We start from the raw sequence: 24,782 nt of genomic DNA, 5'->3' as shown, positions 1-24,782 counted from the left end.
AGATCTAGTCCCATTTGGCCTGATGAAAGGCGCTGGAATGATGGAAGAAGTGGATAATCAACCTTGGAAGAGTTCCGTTACCTTGCAGAGAAACTCAAAGAACTCTTTTGGAAGAAACAGAGTTGGCACAACTCTTTCCTGTGGGCTGGCATGCAGCTGCATCAATATTATAGGCTTTAGTTGGGATGGATGCCACTGATGTGCATGTCCTGACCTTGCTAATGACCCTGTCCTCACAATTTGAGATGGCATCAGTGAACTTTACTTTAATAACAGAGAACGTCTAATGAAATTTCAGTCCCTTGCACTTCTAATAAAGTAGCTGGCTAGGTGTTTAAAAAGTTTGGAAGAATCAATATAATATTTGCATGATGATTTGCTTTTACTTTTCATTCACTTTTATATTTTGTGCAGTTACCACTTAGAAACATGGTGTACTGCAAAATTTTGTTAATGGATGTGCTAAAAGGTGGAGAAATATGATTTATGTGAACAATTTAAGACATTGAGGAAGGATAAGCTCCAATATAGGCCTATAATAGGTAACAAAGAATATATTAAAAAATTAGAGTCGGATTTTCCCACTGGCTTCAGGACCCCAGAGTTATCAGAACCAAATGAGAGTCCAGATCCTGCTCTTGTGAGGTTCAAGACCAGCTCAGCAATATTCCAGGAGACAGATTGCTAATTGGTCATCTCCATGCTCATAGGCAGGCTTCCAATGTGCAGACCCAATCAGAGGATTGGCAGCTCTAGATCCTTGGCAGTCCCACCAAGAAAGGCGGGTGCTGCTGAGGCAGGTCAGATTCTGTGGGGGCACCTCAAAATAAAAGCACCCTCAGAGGTAAAAAATTATATTATGATTGCAGAGGGGCCATGCTAGTAGGCCTCTCAGGGAGGGGGGAGGCCGCTTCTCCATTTGGGCCACAGGTGCAGCCTTTCCTATCAGTGGCCTCCTCTTTGGAGCATGGAGCCACCTTCATGGACAACTCCAGAGGCTCGCCATCTGTCTCAGACACAGCATGGTCCTAGTCTCCAGCTGTGCCCCCACTGTCAGCTCCCTGAGACCTCTCTGCCTCTGCCAGCTCATGCAAGTGTAATGTGCCCTCACTGCTGTGCATTCCCTGCGGAGCCGAATAACCAATGCCCACTGACATGTGACTTTCTGCGCTGGTGCCTGGTTCAGACAGACGGTGTGAAGCTGGTACTGGCGTGATTACTTCCTCAGAGCAAAAAAGCCAAAAAAAAAACCAAAAAAAACAAACAAAAGGTTGTAAAAAGGGGTTGTAAAGATCTGCCCTGCAATTACAGACCAGCCAGTTTAAATTTGTCGGTGAGGAAACTTCTAGAAACAGTTATTCGAGATAGAATTAATAGTCACATGGAAAAATGTGGATTGATTCGGAAGAGTCAGCATGGATTTCTTAAAGGAAAATCATGCCCAATTAACTTGCTGCAGTTTTTTGAAGAGGTAACAGAGATGGTTGATGAGGGCAAGGCCGTTAATGTGGTGCATGTGGACTTCCAAAAGGCGTTTAATACAGTGCCACACAACAGACTTGTGAGGAAAGTTATAGATCATGGAATAAAAGGGACAGTAGCAATAGGAAATAGAGAGTAATGGTTAATGGGTATTTTTCAGGCTGGCAGAAGGTTTGTAGTGGAGTTCCTCAGGGGTCGGTACTGAGACCCTTGCTTTTCCTGATACATATAAATGATCTAGATCTTGGTGTGCAGGGGACAATTTCAAAATTTGCAGATGACATAAAACTAGGGAGAATTGTAAACTGTGAGGAGGACAGTGTAGAACTTCAAAAGGGTATTGATACATTGGTGGAGTGGGCAGATGGATGGCAGATGAAGTTCAGTGCGGAGAAGTGTGAGGTGATACACTTTGGTACAAAGAACATGGAGAGATAGCATAAAATAAAGGATACTATTCTAAAGGGTATGCAGGAGCACAGAGACCTGGGTGTATATGTACATAAGTCATTTAAGGTGGCAGGATAGGTAGAGAGAGCTGTTTCTAAAGCATACAGTATTCTAAACTTCATTAATAGGGTCATAGAGTACAAGAGAGGTTATGATGAACTTATATAAGACACTGGTTAGACCTCAGCTGGAGTATTGTGTACAGCTCTGGGTGCCACACTGTATGAAGGATGTGAACACTTTGGAGAGAGTGCAGAAGAGGTTTACGAGAATGGTTCCAGGGATGAGAAACTCCAGTTATGAGGATAGATCGGAGGGGCAGAATTTTGCCGTCAGCGAGCAGGGGCCGGGGCCCGCTCGCCGACGTGTAAAATGACACGGGATTACGTCGGGCAGAACCCCTGACGTCATCCCGCCCCATTTAAATTTTCAGGAAGGCGGGGGCGCAGCAAGATCAGCTGCGGGCCCACCGACCTGTCAATGGCCAATTGGGGCCATTAACAGGATCATTTAAACAATTAAAGAACCTGCCCGTCCAACCTTAAGGCTGGCAGGCAGGCCAGGAGCCCCGGCGGCAAATAGAGAAAACATGAAACCTCATCCACCGGTGGGATGAGGTTTCATGCAGGGTTTTAAAAATTTTAATAAAGTTATTGTTTAAATTATGAACATGTCACATGAAGGGGACATGTAAGGGATTTTTTTTTTTCTATTTTTAATAATTTTCAAAGTCCAGACGATCTCCCTGAGGCTGCACTTAGCCTCAGGGAGATGTGCGCTCTTTCATGCGCATGCATGAAATAGCGCACTCTCGATTTCAGGGATTCCCCCCCGCCCGCCCAGGGAGTGCAGAGAACTTCCCCACGGACGTCACGCAGGGCGGGCCTTAATTGGCCCGCCAACGTAAAATGGCACTGCAGCCCGCTTTGCTGGCTGGGATCAGCTCCGCGCCCACTGGAGATTGGGTCGGGCCCGTCCACCCGACTGGCAGAAAATTCTGCCCAAGATGTTGGGACATTTTCCTTGGAGAGGAGAAGGCTGAGAGGAGACTTGATAGAAGTTTACAAAATCAGGAGGGGCCTGGATAGAGTAGATAGGAAGAAACTGTTCCCGTTCATAAATGGGTCGAGAATCAGAGGATACAATTTTAAAGTGTTTCGCAAAAGAAGCAACTGTGAGGTGAGAACTTTTTACACAGCGAGTTGTTAGGGTTTGGAATGCACTCCCTGGAAGTGTGGTGGAGGCAGGTTCAATTGAGGCATTCAAGAGGACATTGGATGGTTATTTAAATAGATACAATGTGTAGGGTTATGGGGAAAAGACAGGAGATTGGCACCAAGTTAAAATGCACCAGAAATCCAGTACAGACATGATGGGCTGAATAGCCTCCTTCTACACCGTAACAATTCTGTAATTCTGTGACTCCAGGGGCCCTCCAGCCTGCGACATGGAGGCCACCCCCATCGAGCTGACAGCCTCCACACATGGTTGGGAGACTGCTCCACCACTGGCATTTTGCCAGTGGCACTGAAAAATTGCCCCTAATTGGAGTCTTAAGCATGCAAATCATGAAGTGGGCAGCTAGTCCATTCCCAGGCCACCCTGGGAAACATCCCTGGCAGCAGGCATCTGTCAGGGAACCATCCCAATGCAACACCCCTATTTTTCTGCCCACTCCGCCAAGCCAGACAGGAAAATTCAGCCCTTGGTTTTAACACCCGGGTGAATTATAGTCTCACCACATCTGACCCTTGGGAGCGTGCTCTGCTCTTAATTCCATCTGAATATCTAGCATGCCCATAAAACAATATGGTAAACAAGAGCTGAAGATAAGCAAGTTCTTGTTCATAAGCACAATGTAAATGATTTTTAATCAAAGAAGGAGAACTGGATATTACAAAAGTTGACATAAAAATATGTTCATCATCTCCAAGGTTCAAGATTCAAACTCAGCTTTGGGAATAAGCATTAAAGAATGTACAAAATCCAGATGTTTTTGTTGCAGATGTTCTGCCATGTATATTCCTAAAAAACAATTTTAAAATTTTGATTTACAGGGAAATAAATCCAGCTCAGGGACATGAAGTCATTTTCTCTTTGTTGGCTGTGCAAAACTGTTCCAAACTTGACAACTGATTTGTGCATGCTGGGCTCTGAGGGAGATGGACAGGAGTTTATAACACTCCTGTGGGCCCTTAAGAATGGAAATTAAATTATTTCCACACTAGTTTCATCACATTGGATTAATGACATCGCTAGCCCTAAAGTATGGGATAAATCACAAATTTTTGGGAGTACAAAAGAAAAACATTACAGTAGAGAATTTGCTATGTTTGCTGAATGTGGCAAAGTCACAGCACACTTTCAATGTCAATACAAAGAGCAAAGGAAGTCTCTCCTCTATGTGTTGTAATATGTTTTGTCCAGGTGAGGAGGGGTCAAATGGCTGCCCTCTTTCCCATCTCTTCCTTTGACCACAACAAGATTTTTATTTGAAAAGATTGTACTTGCCAATTCAGTGAGTACTTAATTGTTTGCTCTGTGATCATAAAAGAGCCAATTGGACAAGTTTTCATGAGTTTAGCAAAGAGGTTAACTTAATTATACTTAAAATGACCCAAGGAAAATAATAAAACAGGCATTGACTTTCACATACGCACACAAATGCAGATTACCGAGTAGGGAAGGATAGGTTGGTCAAGTTAGAGTCTGTAAAAAAGAAAGGTAAAGAGTATACAATTCATAGTTTGGTGACTTGGCTGGCTTCAGGCCAAATTCGATGGTCTTTATATTTCTGATTTAAAGGTGTAGATGATTGTGTTGGTTCTTCAGGAGGCACAGCCGTGGAGTTGAGTTATTTCTTTAAAATGCCTGTCTGTTGCTGGCAATAGTAGCATGCAGGGCCCAAAGCTTGCAAGTTGTTTGGAAAGAGAGAGAGGCAGAAGAGACTTAGCTGTTTGCTCAGTTCTACAGAGAGAGCATGTGCTTAAAACACACAAACGTGTAAGCTTGTCATTCTCTCCAACTGCCAGTAATTCAAACATGATCGTATATTCCAACTGTAACATAATTACTGCAAAGCTGGGATTTTATGGGCCCAACGTGGTGGGACCTGCCACAGGAGATTCAGGATTTCGGCAGGACTGGACGATCCTGGCGGCGGTTGGGGCCAGAAAATCTCGCCATGTCTGGAAAGCTATCTTAAACCAGGGTCCCATTGTCCAAGTGTTATGATATGGCAGGTGGTATTTGCCAGACTGACCAAATCTACAAGGAGAAAGTTGGCCATGCTATCATAACGATTTTGCAATTTGTATTTATTACAAGAAGGCTTGTGCACTGAAGTCAGAAGTAATGAGTCCACTGCCATCTTTAGAGATTTTAAAGATTAAATTAAAACATGTATTAACAATAGAAGAACAAACTTAAACACACACAGGATTACAGTTATACAGTTATAACAGTTCCCAAAATTTCTACTTAACCAGACTTCCAACTGCACACCCCCTTTAAGGCAACAGTCCAAATGGATTCTGAATTTGTAAACTCATCCAGCAATATTACCAGAAGCACCCACTGGACAATGGACTTCCAAAGGCTTTTAACATAACTTTGGTTACTGGAACACAAACTTCTGCAAGGTGGTTAGAGGCTTTTTCCCCAAGTCTGTTTCACATGGCCACACCTCACACAGCCTTCCATCCTTCTTTAAATATATTTTATCCCATTTAATTTGTAAAACCCATTGTTTCCGCTCATCTTTAGAAGTTACTTTTCCCAGAATATAAAAATCTTTCCTGTTCTCATTATGGCCAGCACTTTTGGGAAAAATTAACATAATAACCTTGCCTTATTTATCTTGCCAGTTATAAACATTTTTCATGTCCCCTTGAAAATCAAACACCTTTCCCACTTATCTAAAAATGTAAATTTCATTCACACCGTCTCTGCTGACATCTCATTCTAGTTTATTCATCTCCATTTCAAATGCCTGTTTTACACCTAACTTCTTTGCTAATTTAAACCTTGTAGTCTAATCGTCTCTAATTTAATTAAATTAGCCATATGCACAGAACCATACACACGCACCAACATAAGCCTGCTTTAAAGTATCCCACAGTAATATTAAGAAAAATATGATAGTTTCTTGACACAAGCAATTAGCCGTCAGTGATCCATCTCCAACAGTTGAATGCCTCAGATGAATGCCATAGATGCCTTTTTAAGAGGACAGGAGATGTAGGGTCTTTCACACTCCTCAGGAGGGTCATCATCTTTGGTGGGCTTTGCAAACCCGTTGTCTTCATTCCTGAAAAAATAATTTTGTTGAAGCTTTTTGTCTTGCATTCATCAGGACAATCGCAAGACTACCATTTATATTCTTTTTTCAGGAATGGACGACAGTGAAAAAAAATTACAACAATCTGCATCATCCCTAAGTGGATTTCTGAAAGTTGTTGAGCAGAAGTGAAAGGGTGAATGATTCAGCTGAGTGGGCAGAGGTTGAGCAGAGGGTCTGTGGCTGCTTCTCTGCCCAGTAGACTGTCCAGTATAAGCTCCTGGCTCCTCTTACCATCTAGCCCCACTATGCCACAGGCTGTACCATTAATTTAAAAGTTTAAATTTTCTCACCAAAATAGCCAATTGTCTATTTCCCCTACTGGTGCCCAGAATAAAAGAGTCTTCAACCAGGCTTCTTTCAATAAACTCAGAACAATTATTTATTATAAAACAAAACTATCTATCTCTTCCTAAAGAATTCCCCCAGCGCACACGTACACACACACACACGACAAACAGATAGAGTCTCTCTGCAGAGATGGGCTTTAGAGGATAAAGTTCACAGGTTCTTGACACAGTCAACCTGGAGCTGGAGTTCCCTCTTGTGAAGATGGTCCCGGTGGATGTCTGGAAGTTCTCACCAACTGGTCTCAGCTTTGCAGGTCCCAATGCAGATCAGTTACACTCAGATGAGGGTTCTCTGGCTACAGGATGATAGCCACACACAATTGCAGGCAAGGTAGAGAGAGAGAGAGAGAGAGAGAGTTATTGCAGCCTTCCTTCCTCAGCTTATTCCCCAACAAGACTGCCTTCAAAACCAGCAGGTTCACAATTGAAGTTTTTTCCTCTCCCCCATGTGATTTCCAGCAAGTTGTCAACCTTTGCCTTTTCAGTTTTTTTTCCCCATCAATTAAAGTTATTGCTGTTCAAAACAAACAACCAAATCTTCCTCATGTACCATAAAGGTCAGATGGTTTCTTGGAAGGGGCCTGCTTGTTGACAGTTCCAAAGTGAATTTATGAACTTTTTAAAAAATATCCCAGGTTAGCATCCAAAAGTCCAGATTAAGCCATGTCCTTCCATTATGTAAAAGAAAAATTCAGTCTTGGGAGATATGATTCTAACACTCCTCTATGCATCAACCTTACTGCCAAAAAAACATCTGTGTTACGATGTCCATAAGGGAGTAATAGAGCGGTAAATTTACCCCTTGAATTTTAACTCCAGCTCTGCCCAGTATCTGCTGGGCAGAAGGAATCTAAATGGCCCATGATATCCATTCAAGATAATTTGACAAATACAGATATCTGCCTTATATTTACGTCTGTCAAATTTTATACCAAAGTGCTTGTGGAAATTGTTGTATTTTCAAATTATAAATCTTTTTTAACATACAGTACTAATGCTGTGACATATATTTGAACTACAAAGATACACATGAAGCACTGTTGGGTAAATAGCTTGAATCACATTGGCCTGTAAATTCTGATCTTCAGGGCAGTGTATTTGGTGGGGGGAGTGGGTGGTACCCCAGAAATGGGCTGCCTTCCCCCACCAAATCCTGGAAGTAAGGATTGCACAGCAACTGCCCAGAAGGTTCCAATAGCCAATTGTCCTGCACTGGGAAACATCTGAAAATTAGATTTAAATCGCAAACTTTGGATGGTTCCGACTGTCTGACAGTAATAGTTACCTAGAAAATATTAGAAGAATTAAAACCACTTCTAGCTTCTGGGAGTAATGACTTCCCTCGACTCCCCCCACCACGGGACACCCAACTATCCTCCATCCCCCCACACTACACCCTCAAAGCACCACGGGAATCCCCCCACCCCCCACAGTACCTCACCCCACTATCCCTGCCCCATCAAAGGCACCCCACACCCCCCAACACCCCCCACAGGTCCCCCAACTACCCTCCACCACCAACTAGCCCACTACCTCACCCAAACCCCCCCATTGAATGCCCCTACCCACCCCCCAACCTGCATGGGACCCCCTGACTACACACCCCACCAACTGCACACGCCCAACTACACCCCCCTGCAGACTGCACTCTCCCACCTGACTGCACCTCCCTGATTCACTGCACCCCACCCTCGACTGCACCCCCTGACTGCAACCCCACCCCCTCCCCCGGCCTACAGCCTGCACCCCCTCTGACAACCCGACTCCCAACTCCCAGACCACCCGACCCCTGCCACAAACCCCCGCACAACCTGAACCAGCCAACCACCTCCCAGACCACCTGATCCCCCACCCCCGCCAATACTGCTCACTTACCTTACACACTTACAGTCAGTGCCATAACAAAGGAAGTGTAACTTACTTACCTTTGAATGAGCTACCCTCGACTGTTGGCCTCGGGAACCCCCTGTGCTGGAGTGATCTCACCCAGCTTGAGTCAGAAGGTCGGGTGAGATAGGAGAGGCTGGATTTCAAGTTAAGTAATTACAAGCAGGGTGGCAATCTGACTCAATTGCCACACCACCAGAAATTACAGCCCAATTATTATTACTATTCCAAGTAGGGAAATTAAGGGTGGACAACAAGTGCTGGCCTAACCAGCGATGCCGACATCCCGTGAACAAATAAATAAAATTCTTGTTAATTTTGTAAACTGAGGATTTTCTGTCAAACTAACCTCGTTTTGTTCAGTTTGCAGAATATACAATTTACTGTTTCTGTTTTGTCTTACAGCTTGTTGTTAACGCTTTGGTAGCTTCAATACCATCGATTTCTAATGTCATGTTCGTATGTCTTGTATTCTGGCTGATATTTGGCATTGTTGGTGTTCAGATCTTCGGTGGAACCTTCTTTCAATGTGTGGATGAAAATAATGAGCGTCTTCCCATTAGTATTGTAAATAATCGATCTGAATGTGATGCATATCAAGATATTGGGTACCAATGGGTCAACCCCAAGATCAACTTTGATAATGTATTAGCTGCTTACATGGCTCTCCTCCAGGTGGTAAGTAAGCAAAAATGCATTTGCTAAGGTTCTTCAATTTATGCCATAAGATGTTCTGTATTTAAACATAGGAATGCTTTTTGAGAGGAATTTATATCAACTGTAACAAGGTTGTGACCTTTTTCATATGAAACGCAAGGGATAGTGTGGAAACTATTCACAAATTTTCTTTCTGGCGTTGGTGCATACATTTATAGAATGGCAAAATTTAGGAGGGATCACAAAACATGTTGCTCCAGGTTGTTACTAAAATTGTTAATTTCATTGAGCCTTACTTTTAATTAGCTTTAAATCGGGTGTAAGAAGAAAATCTTTATGTACTCCACCCAAAGGCAGGTTCTTCGCTCATTGTCTGCAGCTGCTTCATCCTGAGCTGCCTTTCATGATAGCTTTTGTCAATGATAGCTTGCCATTGCCTTCCACTCAGGTGTAGGGTAAGGAAGTAGGGCCCAAGTTGACCTGAGCTGGAACAGGACTTGAACCTATGCTGTTGGCATTATTCTGAACCACATGCTGGCCATCTAAGCTAACCGCTCCTCATCTTCTAAGTATATAAGTAAATCATACACAAGGGAAATTTATAGTCCAATTTTATGACAAATCCATAAAGGAAATGTATTAAATGTTTTTCTATCGTGGATATTATCATTATCACTAATGGCCCCTTTAGTACTGGTTTGTCCTAGGATGTTGTGAGCTATTAACAGCAAGTTATACTATACTACAGCAAGTATTGTGGAAACGGGGAAACTTCCCAACTCAAGCTATCCACCTTGGTAGCGAAAATCTTGCCTCAGTAATATTAGTACAATAAGCACCATATAACTAGACCATGAGAACATTTTTTAAAAATTCACTTTCTTTTGAACCATCAATTCCTCATTAATCAGCTAATTATTCTGTCTTTAAATGCTGACTAATTCCAAGAGTAATTACTCTTATTACATCATTCACTTTGTCTTTTTATTGCTAGGAGGGTTTCTAATGCACTTACTCCTCTTATCACTGTATTCTGTTCCTTCTTAGGTTACTGGTGTTGTTGCATTCTTTTTTCCTTCTCCACACTATTGCAAAATAAAATAAGGGTTTGTATTCCCCATATGAATCATGTCCCCATTTGATTATATGAAGTGTGTATCTCCAATAAAGGGTAAATAATGTAATTGTTGGGGAATTGAATTGTTTTCTATTTTTATTGCCTCATTTCAAAATCAAACACTCCTAGGTGTAGTTGTGCCCCATCCAGTTTTGGACCAGATAGTCTGGGTTTGAGTGGCCCGTCTGAAAATTTGCAAAATGTAAACTGGACACATATTTGAAATTTGTGGGATTTGCTACATTTTACATCATCCTGGGAAGCCTCTTTGAAGCCTAGTTGTAACCTCTATGAAGTATGTTATACTCTGTCAAAGTCTATCTTTGGACTAGGTGATAGGTCCTAACCCGAGACTGAAAACAAGCAATCCAAATGACAAAAAAGACTAAAGGGTGCTGAATTTAATCATTTTCTTTAACTGCTTGATTTCCAAAGGGACGCTTTTGGAATGTTAGCTTTCCTCATTGCCTTTTCACTGAGCAGACATTATTAAAGCATACTTTACACAAGGAACAGGCAGTATAACACATTACTTATCCACAGCTTGTAGCAGGACATGTAATACCTAACACAAAAACAGAAAATACTGGAAAAACTCAGCAGGTCTAACAGCATCTGTGGAGCGAAAGACAGGGTTAATGTTTCGAGTGCATATGACTCTTCTTCAGACCTGCTGAGTTTTTCCAGCATTTTCTGTTTTTGTTTCAGATTTCCAGCATCTGCAGTATTTTGCTTTCATCTTAGCATGTAATACCTAACATAACCTGGATGGCATAGCAACTGATCAGAGTGCTGTAATCAGAGAAAAGCAAAACACTACAAATTCATTGCAATTTTTTTAAAAACTGGGACTTAGATGCCAAGAAGAATTACAAATTCAAAGTACTGCAGATGCAGGAAATCTGAAATAAAAACAGAATGTACTGGAAACACTCAGCAGGCCAGGTAACATTTGTGGAGAAAGAAAAGGAGTTAATGTACCAGGTCAATGATCCTGCATCAGTAGAATTACTTCAATAATGAATTTCAGTTCTATATTTAAAATTAGCTTCAGTTATAGTATTAACTTGTTTAACAAGATTCATGTTAACCACATCATTTTGTATTCATTCTTATATTTACAGGCAACATTTGAGGGTTGGTTAGAAATTATGGCAAATGCTGCTGACACTCGTGGGGTAGGTTAATGTTTTTTTGTGTCTTGTAGCACTTAGTTTATATATCCATTGGTTATTTTCATCCCATGGCATTATTATGTTTGGTTTGATGACATTAAATGTCATTTGCCGCTCATCCAGCCGAATGCTTAACCTAAATGGATTCCATTATTTTCAATTTGTCTCTTTTCCTATCATTTGGATTTACTCTTCCAATTTGGTGTCATCTGAAAACTGGACAACTTTGTTTCTATCCCCAAGTTCCAAGTTATTTATATACACTGTATGAATAGCAAAGGCCCAACATTAATCCTTGTGATAAATAAAAGCAAAAAACTGTGGATACTGGAGATCTGAAATAAAATAAGAAAGTGCTGGAAAAACTCAGCAGGTCTGGCAGCATCTGTGGAGAAAGAAACAGAGTTAACATTTCAAGTCCAATATGACTCTTTTTCAGAACTGATCTTTAATCCACATGACACTTTGCTGATGACACTGGCTATGTCAATCAGTTTGCAATCTAGTTCAGAAACTTGCATCCTATTCCTATTTTGAGGAATAATTCCTTAGGTGACACAATTCTACAGAGGGGCTTTCTGTCATAACGAAAATCCCAGAAATGGCCAAAAATTCTAAGTCCCATTTCCTATGCCATGCCATTTCACATGCCATTTCCTATTTTCTGGGGGGGGTGGGACTGCATTCACGCATGCGTGGTTTACGGAGGCAGCTGGCCATTTAATTCACCAGCTGCATCCATTGAAGTGGGATTTTGGTAGGCCAAGAGTGAGAAATCCAGAGTGTTTCATCAAGCATTGACGAAAGCTAAACATATCATAATCACAAATTTCTGCATCAACAAAATAATAATTTTCTCAAAAATATCCATTAAATTTGTTAGACATGACATCATATCCTGCCACTACACTTGACCTTGTTAGGTTTACAAGAAAAGCTATTAAAAATAATCTGCGTAAGTGGCCCAGAGACACAACTTATTGGAACACCATGGCAGTGGGACAATACAAGCTGAGCTGCCAACCTAAGCTGTCAAGTAGAATCATGCAATTTCCCAATAATAAGAGAAGATGGTGGAACAGCCATTTAAAAGTCTCCATCATGTGTCCTGGTGGCTACAATCAACAATATGGCAGAAGACTGGAAGCAGGTCAGCGGATATAGGTTACTTATATCCCATAGAAACAAGAGTTACTGAGGCAAAGAGGAAATTGATAGTCTCAGGGAAAAGAAGACACAAAATTGTTAAATAATCTGTACTTCAAAGGCTCTTCAATGCCTCTCATTAGTGCAAAGTAAGTTGTACCATTGAAGTGAAACAGAAGGTGGTCAAAGCAAAGGCGAGCATCAAATAGGATCATAATATGAGATAATTTTAAAAGACTGTTAAGGGTACTCTATCCGAATGCATGCAGCATTCACAACAAGGTAGATGATTTGAAGGCACAAATAGAAGTGAACGGATATGATTTAATTGCCATTACAGAGACATGGTTACTGGATAACCAAGACTGGAAACTGAATATTCAAGGATATTCGACATTTAGGAAGAATAGTTAAAAAGGAAAAGGAGGTAGGGTAGCACTGTTAACATGAGACAAAATCAGTACATTATTGAGACAGGATTTTAGATTAAAAGATCAAGATGTAGAATCCATTTCGGTAGAGCGAAGAAACAGCAAGGGGCAGCAAACATTGGTGGAAGTTCAAAAGCCACCAAACAATAGTGGTAATGTTGGGCATGATATAAATCAGGAAATTAGAGGTGCATGTAACATGGGTAATAGAGTAATAATGGGCGACTTCATTCTACACATAGGGTAGAATTTTCCCCCCATCGGGGGGTGTTGTGCGGGGGCAGGCGCAGGTGGGCGCGGACCTGATAGGCGCCCCCAATCGGGTCCACGCCATCATTTTACATGGGTGGGCCAATTAAGGTGGGGGGGGTTCCCTGAGTCAGGGCCTGCGCTCTTTTGCACATGCGCACAAAAGAGCGCAGAAATCTCCCTGAGGCTCAGAGCTGCCTCAGGGAAATTAGTTTAAGCTCCAAAAATTTTAATAAAGAAAAGAAAAAAAATTTAAGACATGTCCCCTCATGTGACAGTGTCACATGAGCTGGGACATGTCAATGAACTTTAATGAAAAAATTTATTTAATTTATAAACCCTTCATGAAACTTCATCTTGCCCATGGATGAGGTTCCATGAAAAATGCGAAGGCCACCTGGGCTCTTCGCCTGCCCGCCAACCTTAAGGTTGGACCGGCAGCTTTCTCAATAGGCTTAATTAGTTGATTAATGGCCGAGCCGAAGATTCAGCCCATAGACTGGATAAGCCTAATCTGCACTAATGCTGTGGAGGATAAATTTCTGGAGTGTGTGCGAGGTGGGACTCGGGAGCAGTACGTTAAAGCACCAACTAGGGATTGGGTTATTTTAGATTCAGTATTGTGTAATGAGAAAGGGCTAATTAATAACTTGATTGTAAAGGACCCTTTTGGAAATAGTGACCATATTATGATAGAATTTTATGTTAAGTTTGAAATTGATATAATTCATTCCGAAACTGGGGTCTTTATTCTAAACAAAGGAAACTATGAAGGGAAATTTGGCTATGGTAGATTGGGAAAATGCATTAAAAGATTTAGTAGTGGACAGAAAATGGCTAGTATTTAAAGAATTATTACATAGTCTGCAACAAATATACATTCCTCTAAGGCACAAAAACCCAACAGGAAAGGTGAATCAAAATAAATTCAAGATTGAATTAAATCAAAGGAAGAGGCTTATAAGGTTGTCAGAAAAAGAATCTAGCAAAGGACGAGCAAGAAACCGATGAAGAAAGGGAAAAGAGAATATGAATGCAAGCTAGTGAGAAACATGGACTGTAAAAGCTTCTTTAGGTGTGTGACAAAGGAAAACACTAGAAAAGACACATGTGGGTCCATTACAGGTGGAGAAAGGAGAATTTATAATGGAGAATAGGGAAATGGCAGAGAAACAAAACAATTACTTTGCGTTTGTCTTCATCAAAATACAAAAAATCTCCCAGAATTAATAGGGAACCAAGGGACTTGTGAAAATGAAGAACTGAAAGAAATTAGTATTAAGGTAGTACTCGAAAAAGTAATGGTATTGAAGGTTGATAAATCCCCTGGAGCAGATGAGCTACATGTCAGAATGTTGAAGGAGGTGGCTATAGAGATAATGGATGCATTGGTGGTTGGTTATCTTTCAAAATTCTATAGATTCTGAAAAGATTCCTGCAGACTGGAAAGTAGCAAATGTAACCCCACTACTTGAGGAAGAAGGGAGAGAGAAAACAGAGAACTACAGCCCTCTTAGAATTTTTATAAAGGATGTGTAACTCGACACTTAGAAAATAATGATATGATTGGGCAGAGTCAATATAGATTTATGAAAGAGAAATCATGTTTGACAAACCTGTTGGAGTTTTTTAAGGATGTTACTTGTAGCAGGGATGAAGGGTAACCAGTGGATGTGGTGTATTTGGATTTTCAGAGAGCTTTTGATAAGGTCACACAGGAGGCTAGTAAACAAAATTAGAGCATATGGGATTGGGGGTAATATATTGATATGGATTGAAAATTTGTTATCAGATAGAAAACAGAGAGTAGGAACAAACGGGTCATTCTCAGGATGGCAGGCTGTGACTAGTGGATACCACAAGGATCAGTGCTGGGGCCACAGCTGTTCATAATCTATAACAATGATTTGGATGTGGGAACCAAAAATAATATTTCAAAATTTCCTGATGACACAAAACTAAGTTGGAAGTTAAGTTGTGAGGAGGATGCAAGGAGGCTTCAAGGGGACTTGGACAAGCTAAGTGAGTGGGCAAGAACATGACATATGGTATATAATGTGAATAAGTGTGAAGCTACTCACTTTGGTAGAAAAAACAGAAAGGCAGAGTATTTCTTAAAGGTGAGGGGTTGGGAAGTTTTGATGCCCAAAGGGACCTGGGTGTCCTTGTTCATAAGTCACTAAGAACTAGCAAGTAGAAGGCTGTGGAGGCTAGGTCATTGAGTGTATTTAAGACCGAGATAGATAGGTTCTTGATTGGTAAGTGGATCAAAGGTTACGGGGAGAAGGCGGGAGAATGGGGTTGAGAAACTTATCAGCCATGATTGAATGGCGGAGCAGACTCGATGGGCCGATTGGACTAATTTCTGCTCCTATGTCTTATAGATGCAGCAAGCAATTAGGGAGGCTAATGGTATGTTGGCCTTCATTGCAAGGGGATTTAAGTACAGGAGTAAAGATGTCATGCTGCAATTGTATAGATCCTTGGTGAGACTGCACCTAGAGTATTGAGGTTACCAAACTAATCCCTGGGATGGAGGGATTGATTTATGAGGAGAAATTGAGGAGGTTGGGCCTGTATTCTCTAGAATTTCGAAGAAAGGGAGATGATCTTTTTGAAACTTACAATATCCTTACAAAGCTTCACAAGGTAGATGTAGATAAGATGTTTTCCCTGGCTCGTGCATCTAGAAACAGTCTCAGAATAAGGGGCAGGCCATTTAAGATTGAGATGTGTAGGAATTGCTTCACTCAGAGGGCAGTGAATCTTTCGAATGCCAAAGCCTAGAGGGCTTGGAAGCTCAATCATTGAGCATGTTCAAGGCAGAAATCAATTTCTGGATGCTAATGACATCAAGGGATATGGGAAAAGCAAGGAAAAATGACGTAGAGGTAGATGATCAGCCATGATCTGTTCAAATGGTAGAGCAAGCTCGATGGGCTGAATGGCCTACTCCTGCTCCTATTTCCTATGTTCCTAAAATAATCAGCATTTCAAGGGACTCCTTTGTAATGCCCAGAAGTTCATTATACTGATGTCAAACCAGATCAGCTGTAATTAATGAACCAGTGCTAAGTTCTCTACAAATGTGTAAAAGTACCAATAACATCAGGGTAGAGAATATCCATTCGCACAGAGTTTGACATATCAGCCAGTGGCAATTCCCATGTGTTTTACTTTCACATCGCCAATAAACATCAAGTTAAAAAACAAAGCTTCTAAAAAGTATGTACGCAGCTGTACAGAACACACTGCTGGTTTCTTATCACATTGGGGCTGAATATATCTACTTCACATAGGCTGTACGCTAATGCCTAACTCCTGGGCTGGGATTTTCAATTTCCCTTGGGGTGAGAGCAGGAGTGGATGCACTTTGAAAATAACGGTGCTGGATGGCATGTCCATGCCTCATCGCCTCCTAAAAGTGTTAGAAGTTTCAAAGTGAGGACGAAGTCAGGAGAGATAGGAACCTGTTCGCCTCCAATTGTTAAGCTTCTTGAGGAGCGTGTTAGTGGGCCAGGGAGGACCAGAAGGCAATTTTCAACTGATAAATCACCAAACCCAAACAGTCTCCTGCCTGTTACAACATAGCGGTTGGGTTTAATGTGGGAGATAATTAAGTACTTTTATTTATGATGAGGAATTACTGGCATTGAGAATTTTGTACCAAGTTGTGTGTGGTACCTTTCAATTCATTGTTTTGCCACTTCCGTGCGCAGTGAGGCAGCTGGCCCTCCGACACACTACCTCCTCTCTCCTACAAGGGAGTGGCAGGCCCTGTCATGGCTGACAGGTGCCTTTGACACTTATGCTCTGCAGGCAGCTCCTGCGTGCTGGTAAAGCTAGGCACCACTAATTGGATATTGAGCTCAACACTGGCCCAATCTTTTATTTCCTTCACAGGACATGAGCATCACTGTCTAGGTCAGCAATTTTATTGTCCATCCCTAATGAGAAGGTGGCAGTGAGCTGCCTTCTTGAACTAGGTACACCCATAGTGCTGTTGGGAGGAAATTTCAGGATTGTGACCCAGCAACAGTGAAGAAACGGTGATATATTTCCAAGTCAGGATGGTGTTTGGCTTGGAGGGAAACTGGCAGGTGGTGGTGTTCCCATCTATCTGCTGCCCTTGTCCTTCTAGTTGGTAGAGGTTGCAGATTAGGATGGTGCTGTCAAGGGATCCTTGGTGGTGCAATGCAGCTTGTAGATGGTACACACTGCTGCCACTGTGCGTCTGTGGTGGAGGGAATGGATGTTGGTGGTAATGAATGGGGTGCCAGTCAAATGGGCTGCTTTGTCTTGGATGGTGTCAAGCTTCTTGAGTATTGTGAGAGCTGCACGCATCCAGGCAAGTGGGGAGTATTCCATCACACTTGTGACTTGTGCCTTGTAGATGATGGACAGGCTCTGGGAATTCAGGAGGTGAGTTACTCACCACAAAATTCCCAGCCTCTGATGCGTTCTTGTAGATGGAGGGAAGGTCATTGATGAAGCAGCTGAAGGTGGTTGGACTGAGGACACTATCCTGAGGAACTCCTGTAGTGATGCCCAGGAGCTGAGATGATTGACCACAAACATCTTCCTTTGTGCTAGGTATGACTCCAACCAGCAGAGTGTTTTCCCCTAATTCCCATTGACTCCAGTTTTGCTAGTGCTCCGTGATGCCACACTCGGTCTCACCTCGCCTCTGGAGTTCAGCTCTTTTGTCCATGTTTGGACCAAGGCTGGAATGAGGTCAGGAAGTTGAGCAAGTGTAAGTGCTGCTTAATATGACTGTTGATGACCCCTTCCATCATTTGCTGATGACTGAGAGCAGACTGTTGGGGTGGTAATTGGTTGGATTTGTCCTGCTATTTGTGGATAGGACATACCTGGACAATTTTCCACATTGCTCAGTAGATGCCAGTGTTGTAGCTGTACTGGAATACTTTGGCTAAGGGCACAGCTAGTTTTGGAGCACAAGTCTTCAGTACCATTGCTGGAATCTTGTCAGGGCCCCTAGCCTTTGTAGTATCCAGTGCCTTCAGCCATTCCTTGATATCACGTGGAGTGAATCAAATTGGCTGAAGACTGGTATCTGTGATGCTGGGGACTGCCAGAGGAGGCTGAGATGGATCATCCACTTGGCACTTCTGGCTGAAGGTTGTAGGAAATGCTTCAGCCTTATTTTTTGCACTGGTGTGCTGGGTTTCCCCATCATTGAGGATGGGGATGTCTATGGAGCCTCCTCTAGTGAGTTGTTTAATTGTCCGCCACCATTCACGACTGGACGTGACAGGACTGCAGAGCTTAGATCTGACCTGTTGGCTGTGGAAACACTTAGTTCTGTCTATCGCATGCTGTTTTCACTGTTTGGCATGCAAGTAGTCCTGTGTTGTAACTTCCCCAGGTTGACAGCTAATTTTTAGGTTAGCCTGCTCCTGGTATTCCCCCTGCACTCTTCGGGCAGCAGTGAAGCTACTGAGCCACTCCTGGTTGAAGTCTCCCACCCAGAGTCATTATGCGCCCTTGCCACCCTCAGTGCTTGCTCCAAGTGGCATTCAACATGGAGAAGTGCCCTTTTATCAGCTGGGGGAGGGCGGTAGGTGGTAAAAAGCAGGAAGTTTCCTTGCTCATGTTTGACCAAATGCCATGAGACTTCATGGGTTCAGACCGATGGTGAGAACTCCCAGGACAAGTCCCTCCCGACTGTATACCACTGTGCCGCCACCTCTGCTGGTTCTGAACTGTTAGTGGGACATGATGAGGATGGTGTTGTCTGAGACATTGGGCAGAATAATCCCAGAATTGCACTAAGTGCGGTAGCGGGCAGGGAAAACAACGTTTTCCCTGCCAGCCACAATGGCACTTCTCCCGCCGTATCATCCCAAATCCGCCGCAACAATTATGCATTCCCGGGAAACATGCCACATCGATGGTGGGTAGGCTCTCAGTCACCCGCCACACCATCACCTTCCCATTTCATCACGTCGGGCAGCATATTTAAAGTACAGCCGCATGCACACCTCAGTGTTTCCAGCCCAGGACTGCCGCACAGAAGACAGGATGGCCCCTAAAGGCAAAAAGAGTGCACTACATCACAGCCCCCCTGCCACCCCACCCATTCCAACCCCCCCCCACCCCCGCAACCCGGGTTTAGTCACGCAATCTAGAGCGCCTTTTGGACACTGTGGAGGCCAGCCATGATGTCCTCTACCCCTACTCTGGCCCCAGGATGTGCAGCAACATCACCAATCCAGCATGGGAGGCAGTGGTTGCCATGGTCAGCGCCAACACCCTGTAAAACTGGACACCCACCCAGCAAAAGAATGAATGATCTCCTTCGTTCCACCAGGGTGAGTCACTCTTCTCATCACTCTCAACTCACACACTCACAAACCCAACACAGATCCACAGGGCCCTCACTCACTGCTAGTACATGGGACACCACCATTCACTCTCTCACACGCACCTTCATTGTCCTCATTCTGTCCATGGGACCACTCACCACCCACATATGTCAGGCATACTTATCATCTGGCTTAGCGGGCGTCCTGCTTACACTCTCTCCAGCTCTATTCATGCAAGACAAGCTGGCACAAAACAAGAGGCAGAGGTTGCCAGCTGGGGAGGAATGCCCCGAAATCAAGGTCCCCATGGACTTTGAAAATAAAATCCAGATGGCCGGCAAGGATCCGGACTATTCCTGTGCTGTCGTTGAAGTCGGCACTGCTCTACTGAGTGAGGACCCAGCGATGCAATGTCCATCAGACAACCGTTCCATGTGTGATGTGTTCTGTTCCTCAGTCCCCTGCCCTGCACTAATTATCTCTCCTTGCTTTCACTGGCACATCTGGGAAACAGCTGATGGAGTCCATGACCCAGGGCCCCCAATCAAGCCCTGAAGAAACCACGGAAGATGAATCAGAAGGCACCCTCCCTGAACTCCCGTCACAGCGCTCACCCACACCCTCCACCAGCGCAGAGACACACACCTTGGTGGGACCTAGCTTTATAGTAACCCCGGGATCACAACCTGGTGAGCACATCGCAGTATCTGATCCACAGCAGGCAGTGGCAAGGACTTCCCAGGTCACGGCACTTGGAGGACTGCTGGAGGCCAGAAATCTGCTGAATCCAGGTCAGATGACGAGTCTCTGGACTCGGTCATGTCCCAGATGCTGGAGCTGTGAAGGCAAGCTCAGGAACATCAGGAAAGGATGTCCGCTGCACTCCTCAGGTTGCAAGGCACGATGGAGGAGTCCATCCGCCTTCAGGCTGAGGTGATAGTGCCGGCTTTGCAACACACCGAAGTCAACACTGGCAGGATGGCAGCTGCCATGGAAACCTTGGTCCAAGCCGTAACTCCTGCATTGTTGCGCAGGCTTAACTCCATTGCTGATGCCATAGCTGGCCTCCAACAGTGTGGACGCGAGAAGGGTGCGGGGCAGCTCGATCTCACTCAAGCTTCCTCTTCTCCTCAAGGAGTCAGCCAGGGAACCTTGGGCACCCATACGGGCAAGGATCAGCAGGTGCACACCCCAGGGCCATCCACCCAAGTGACTCCGGAAGTAACCAGCCCATCCGAATCCCCTCTTCCTGTGTTCCCTGCAGCTCCAACTACACAGGTCGAAGAGGGTGCCACCGAAGGACCCCGAAAGCAGGACGGGGTCCTCCAGGTCTCAGCCCTCCAGAGAACACTGTCAAGGTCATCACAGATGGGGCATAGCAGTCAGCAGGCTGCCACCACCTCTACTGTGGATGTCCGGGGAGCACCATGACGTAGCAGCAGGGTAAGGAAGGTTAAGAAGATGTAGTTGCACAGCCTGGGCATGGGTGTTAATCACATGTACACAATGTCCAATATTGTAAATAAACTCTCAACAATGTCTCCCTGCCTATGGCTCCTTGTTCTGATGAGCAGTGTTCATGTTACTTGGATGTGAAACCTTTCTGCTCAAGATAAAGGCTGGTGTCTCAGTCCAGGGCCTCTTCCCTGTGCTTTGTGCGGCCTTCAGACCAAAGTGATGGTCCGGCCTCTCACTCCCTGGATACATCACTGATGCCTGCACCTCGATGGTCCTTGTCATTGCTGCCAGAATGTTGTGGGCAGGCATCACAGAGTTCTCTCATAGTCTCTGTGTGCTCTCAGCACCTTTAAGGTGGGACTGGCCCCCATCTCTTGAGCAACTGTGACCAGTGACACTGTGCTCCTGAAGGGGTCAGGTGCTGAAGGCGGACAAAGGATCAGATCCTTTTAAAGTTTCATGGCTGCGTCTCCATGATGTGACCCTGATCATAGAGTGCAAACGAGCTGCCTTCGGCCAGACAGGAGTCAGATATTCTCACAGAGGGTATGTGTGCTACCATAAGCCTGACTGGAGTCAAACGTTCATAGATGCAATGTGAGGATCTATGGTGTCTCCTCACTGCATATCGTCATCATCCTCCACAAATCTAGCAGCTATGAGGGCCTCCCGAGCCTTGTCTGGCCAGCGCAAGGGCCTCATCGTTGTCATCGCTGCCTTCAAGGGCCTCTTCACTCTCATCCTCGTTAAAGTTCTCCTCATCAGAGGAGACCTCCAGCTTCTCTATCTCCTCCTCAGCCAGCTCCTCTCCCCATTGTAAAGGGCGCAGCAGACAATGATGATGCATGATACCCTCTGTGGACTATATTGCAGGGCTCCACCAGACCACTCCAGGCACTGGAACCTCATTTTCGGCATCCCGATGGTTTGCTCCACCAAGTTGCGAGTTGCACCACGAGCCTCGTTTTATCTTTGTTCTGCTGCAGACTGAGGCTGCCACACGGGCTTCATCAGCCACGTCCTCTGCAAGTAGTCCTTGTCTCCAAGGAGCCATCCCTGCAGCCTCTGTGGACCTTGGAAGACTGCAGGGATCTGTGACTGACTGAGGATCTAGGAGTCGTGGACACTCCTTGGGAACCGTCGCAGACCTGTAGGATGCATTGTGGTGGTCGCACACCAGCTGAACATTCAGTGAGTGGAAGCCCTTGTGGTTTACATAGTTGACTGCTTGTTGTCACAGAGATTTGAGCACCACCCGAGTGCAACCGATTGCATCCTGCACATGTTGGAAACCCAAGATCTGGGCAAATCCAATTGCTCTTACATCCTGGCTCTCCTGGTCCCGGGCGAAATGCACAAAGTTGTGTGCCCTTGCAAAGATGGCATTTATGACCTCATGGATGCATTTGTGGGTGAAGGCTTGAGAGATCCCACTGAGGTCACTTGTGGAGCCCTGAAAGGAGCCACTGGCGTAAAAAGTGAGCACTGTGGTCACTTTCACTGTCACGGGCATCAAATCCTGCAGTCACTGGCAGATGTGACTGACCAGTTCCGTAACCATGCGCAGTCTTCAGCAACACTGGTTCTCGGCCATCTGCAGGAATGAAAGGCGGCGCCTATAGACCCTGGGTCTAGTTAGTCACTGGTCACTGACCTGTGACAGCTCGCTTTGGCTCTTCAACAGCATGTGCGGGAGCCCCAGCCACCCCTTCTCCCTGAGGATGCTGCTCCTCGCTCTGCACAGTCAGGCGCCTCTGTCACTCTCTTCTCTGTCACCTCCGCTCTGTTCTCTGTCATTTCCGCTCTCTGTATGCCATGATGCATACAGCTAGTTCACCAGGCTCCATGCTCCTGATGTACTCGTCCTGCAGGTTGAAAGAGAGAGATGTATGGGTTAGCTTGGTAAGAACTGTCCTGTTTAAGTCTGAAGGCCCCTTAACGCAACCCAGAGATTGCCCATCCACTTGGATGGCCAGAGTTTAGTGCGCTGCATGGCTGCCCGACACTCCACCCTCTTCCACCCCACTCCACTTGACCGATTGGCGGCAGCTTTGCTCATTGGACTGCCTGCTGTGCTCTCAGCTCAGGTGCAGGCATTCTCCTAACCCGCACTGCAAGGCTGCACTGTTAGCTTGAACCATGGGGGATACTGGTTCAGACCGGGATGATGACATTACAAGGAGCTTTGAGCTCCTCCAGCAGCGACTGCTCCAAGGCCAGCTTTCGCAAGGGGATTGTATAATGTGCCCAGTCATCTAATTGTTCTGCAGTCCACTAAAACACTCATTAGATTGAAGTCTGTAACCGAGGGGTGAAAAGCTCTGGAGCATTTGGTGCCACTTTCATGCCTCTGCATTGCTTGAGTGGGCAGATAAGCTAGAGGCCCGGCTCCACTCATATCAATGTGGCTGCGTCTGAACTGTCTAACCTGCAGAGGAATGGTCACTTTACACAAGGTTTCCCATTGTGTGGCCGCTTCCCTCCCCCCACACGGTATGTGCTTCTGCACTACCTTCAACTGCAGGGCAGCCCTTGACTCCCGCCAAGTCACTTCAACCGCAGGGCAGCACTTGCCTTCCCCAATTTGCCTCAACAGCAGGGCAACCCTTGCCCCCACCCCTCAAGTTGCCTCAACCTGGAAGTCCAACAGGCGACCTTCGTGAGTACTGCACAATGTTATTGTGCATTCACCTCTGAGTCACCCTCAAAGTGCAGGCCGCCAAGTGCACACCTTGTATATGCTATTGTGAAACGTCGGCTTGTTTTCCCACCGATGTGGGCAGACAATCCAGGGGTGGTGGGGGAGGGGGGAATGATTCCAGCGGGCTGGTCTTATAATGATATGCAGGTGTATTACAATGAGGTTCCTGACATCCGATGGCGGGAAACACGGCCCGCCATCAGCAGGCTGAGTAGACGATCACAGCCTGGTTTCACAATGTTGTGAAACCAATTTTTGGCCTTTTCAGTATATTGTCCGCTCACGCTGCCAAACACAACCAACACCAGTGGGCGTGGAAAATTCCACCCATTGTCTCTAAGGTATGATTCTGTGAGGATGACTATGTCAGGCTGTTGCTTGACTAATCTGTGAGGCAGCTCTTCCAATTTTGGCACAAACCCCCAGATGTTACTAAGGAGAATTTTGCAGGGTCAACAGGGCCGAGATTGGCATTGTTGTTTCTGATGCCAAGGTCGATGCTGGATGATCCGTCCGGTTTCATTCCTTTTTATATGCTTCGTAGTGGTTTGGTACAACTGAGTGGTTTGCTCAGCCATTTCGGAGGGCATTTAAGAGTCAACCACATTGCTGTGGGTCTGGAGTCACATGTAGGCCAGACCAGGTAAGGACGGCAGATTTCCTTCTCTAAACGACATTAGTGAACCAGACGGGTTTTTACAACAATCGACAATGGTTTCATGGTCACTATTATTGAGTCTAGCATTTTAGTTCCAGATTTATTACTTGCATTTAAATTCCAGCAACTGCCATGGTGGGATTCAAACTGAAGTCCCCAGAGCATAAGCCTGGGCCTCTGGATTACTACTCTGGTGACATTACCACTCCACCACTGCCTCCCCCAATTTGAAAATAGTACCATCTGTTCAACATAGACGCAGTGCGGTGTCAGGAGACAGAAATTATCCAGGCATCAAATTCCGAACCCCATCTTGAAAACTTAGCCCCCGGGATCTCCCGAGGAGTCCCTGA

The 24,782-nt window shown here is 44.8% G+C and overlaps 1 protein-coding gene across 1 annotated transcript in view; it reads left to right on the top strand.

The window, feature by feature from the left end:
* Positions 1–24,782, top strand: part of LOC144676471 (sodium channel protein type 4 subunit alpha-like) — a 199,818-nt gene that overhangs the window by 114,803 nt on the left and 60,233 nt on the right. The window contains exons 19-20 of the mRNA XM_078537156.1: positions 8,914–9,186; positions 11,407–11,460. Of these exons, the coding sequence (XP_078393282.1) occupies positions 8,914–9,186; positions 11,407–11,460 (327 nt within the window). The remainder of the gene's footprint in view (positions 1–8,913; positions 9,187–11,406; positions 11,461–24,782) is intronic.

This window comes from Cetorhinus maximus, chromosome 1 (assembly GCF_964194155.1).
Source record: "Cetorhinus maximus chromosome 1, sCetMax3.hap1.1, whole genome shotgun sequence".
NCBI classification, from domain to species: Eukaryota; Metazoa; Chordata; class Chondrichthyes; order Lamniformes; family Cetorhinidae; genus Cetorhinus; species Cetorhinus maximus.
Note: the sequence above shows the minus strand (reverse complement) of the source record. Positions and strands in the feature narration are given on the sequence as shown.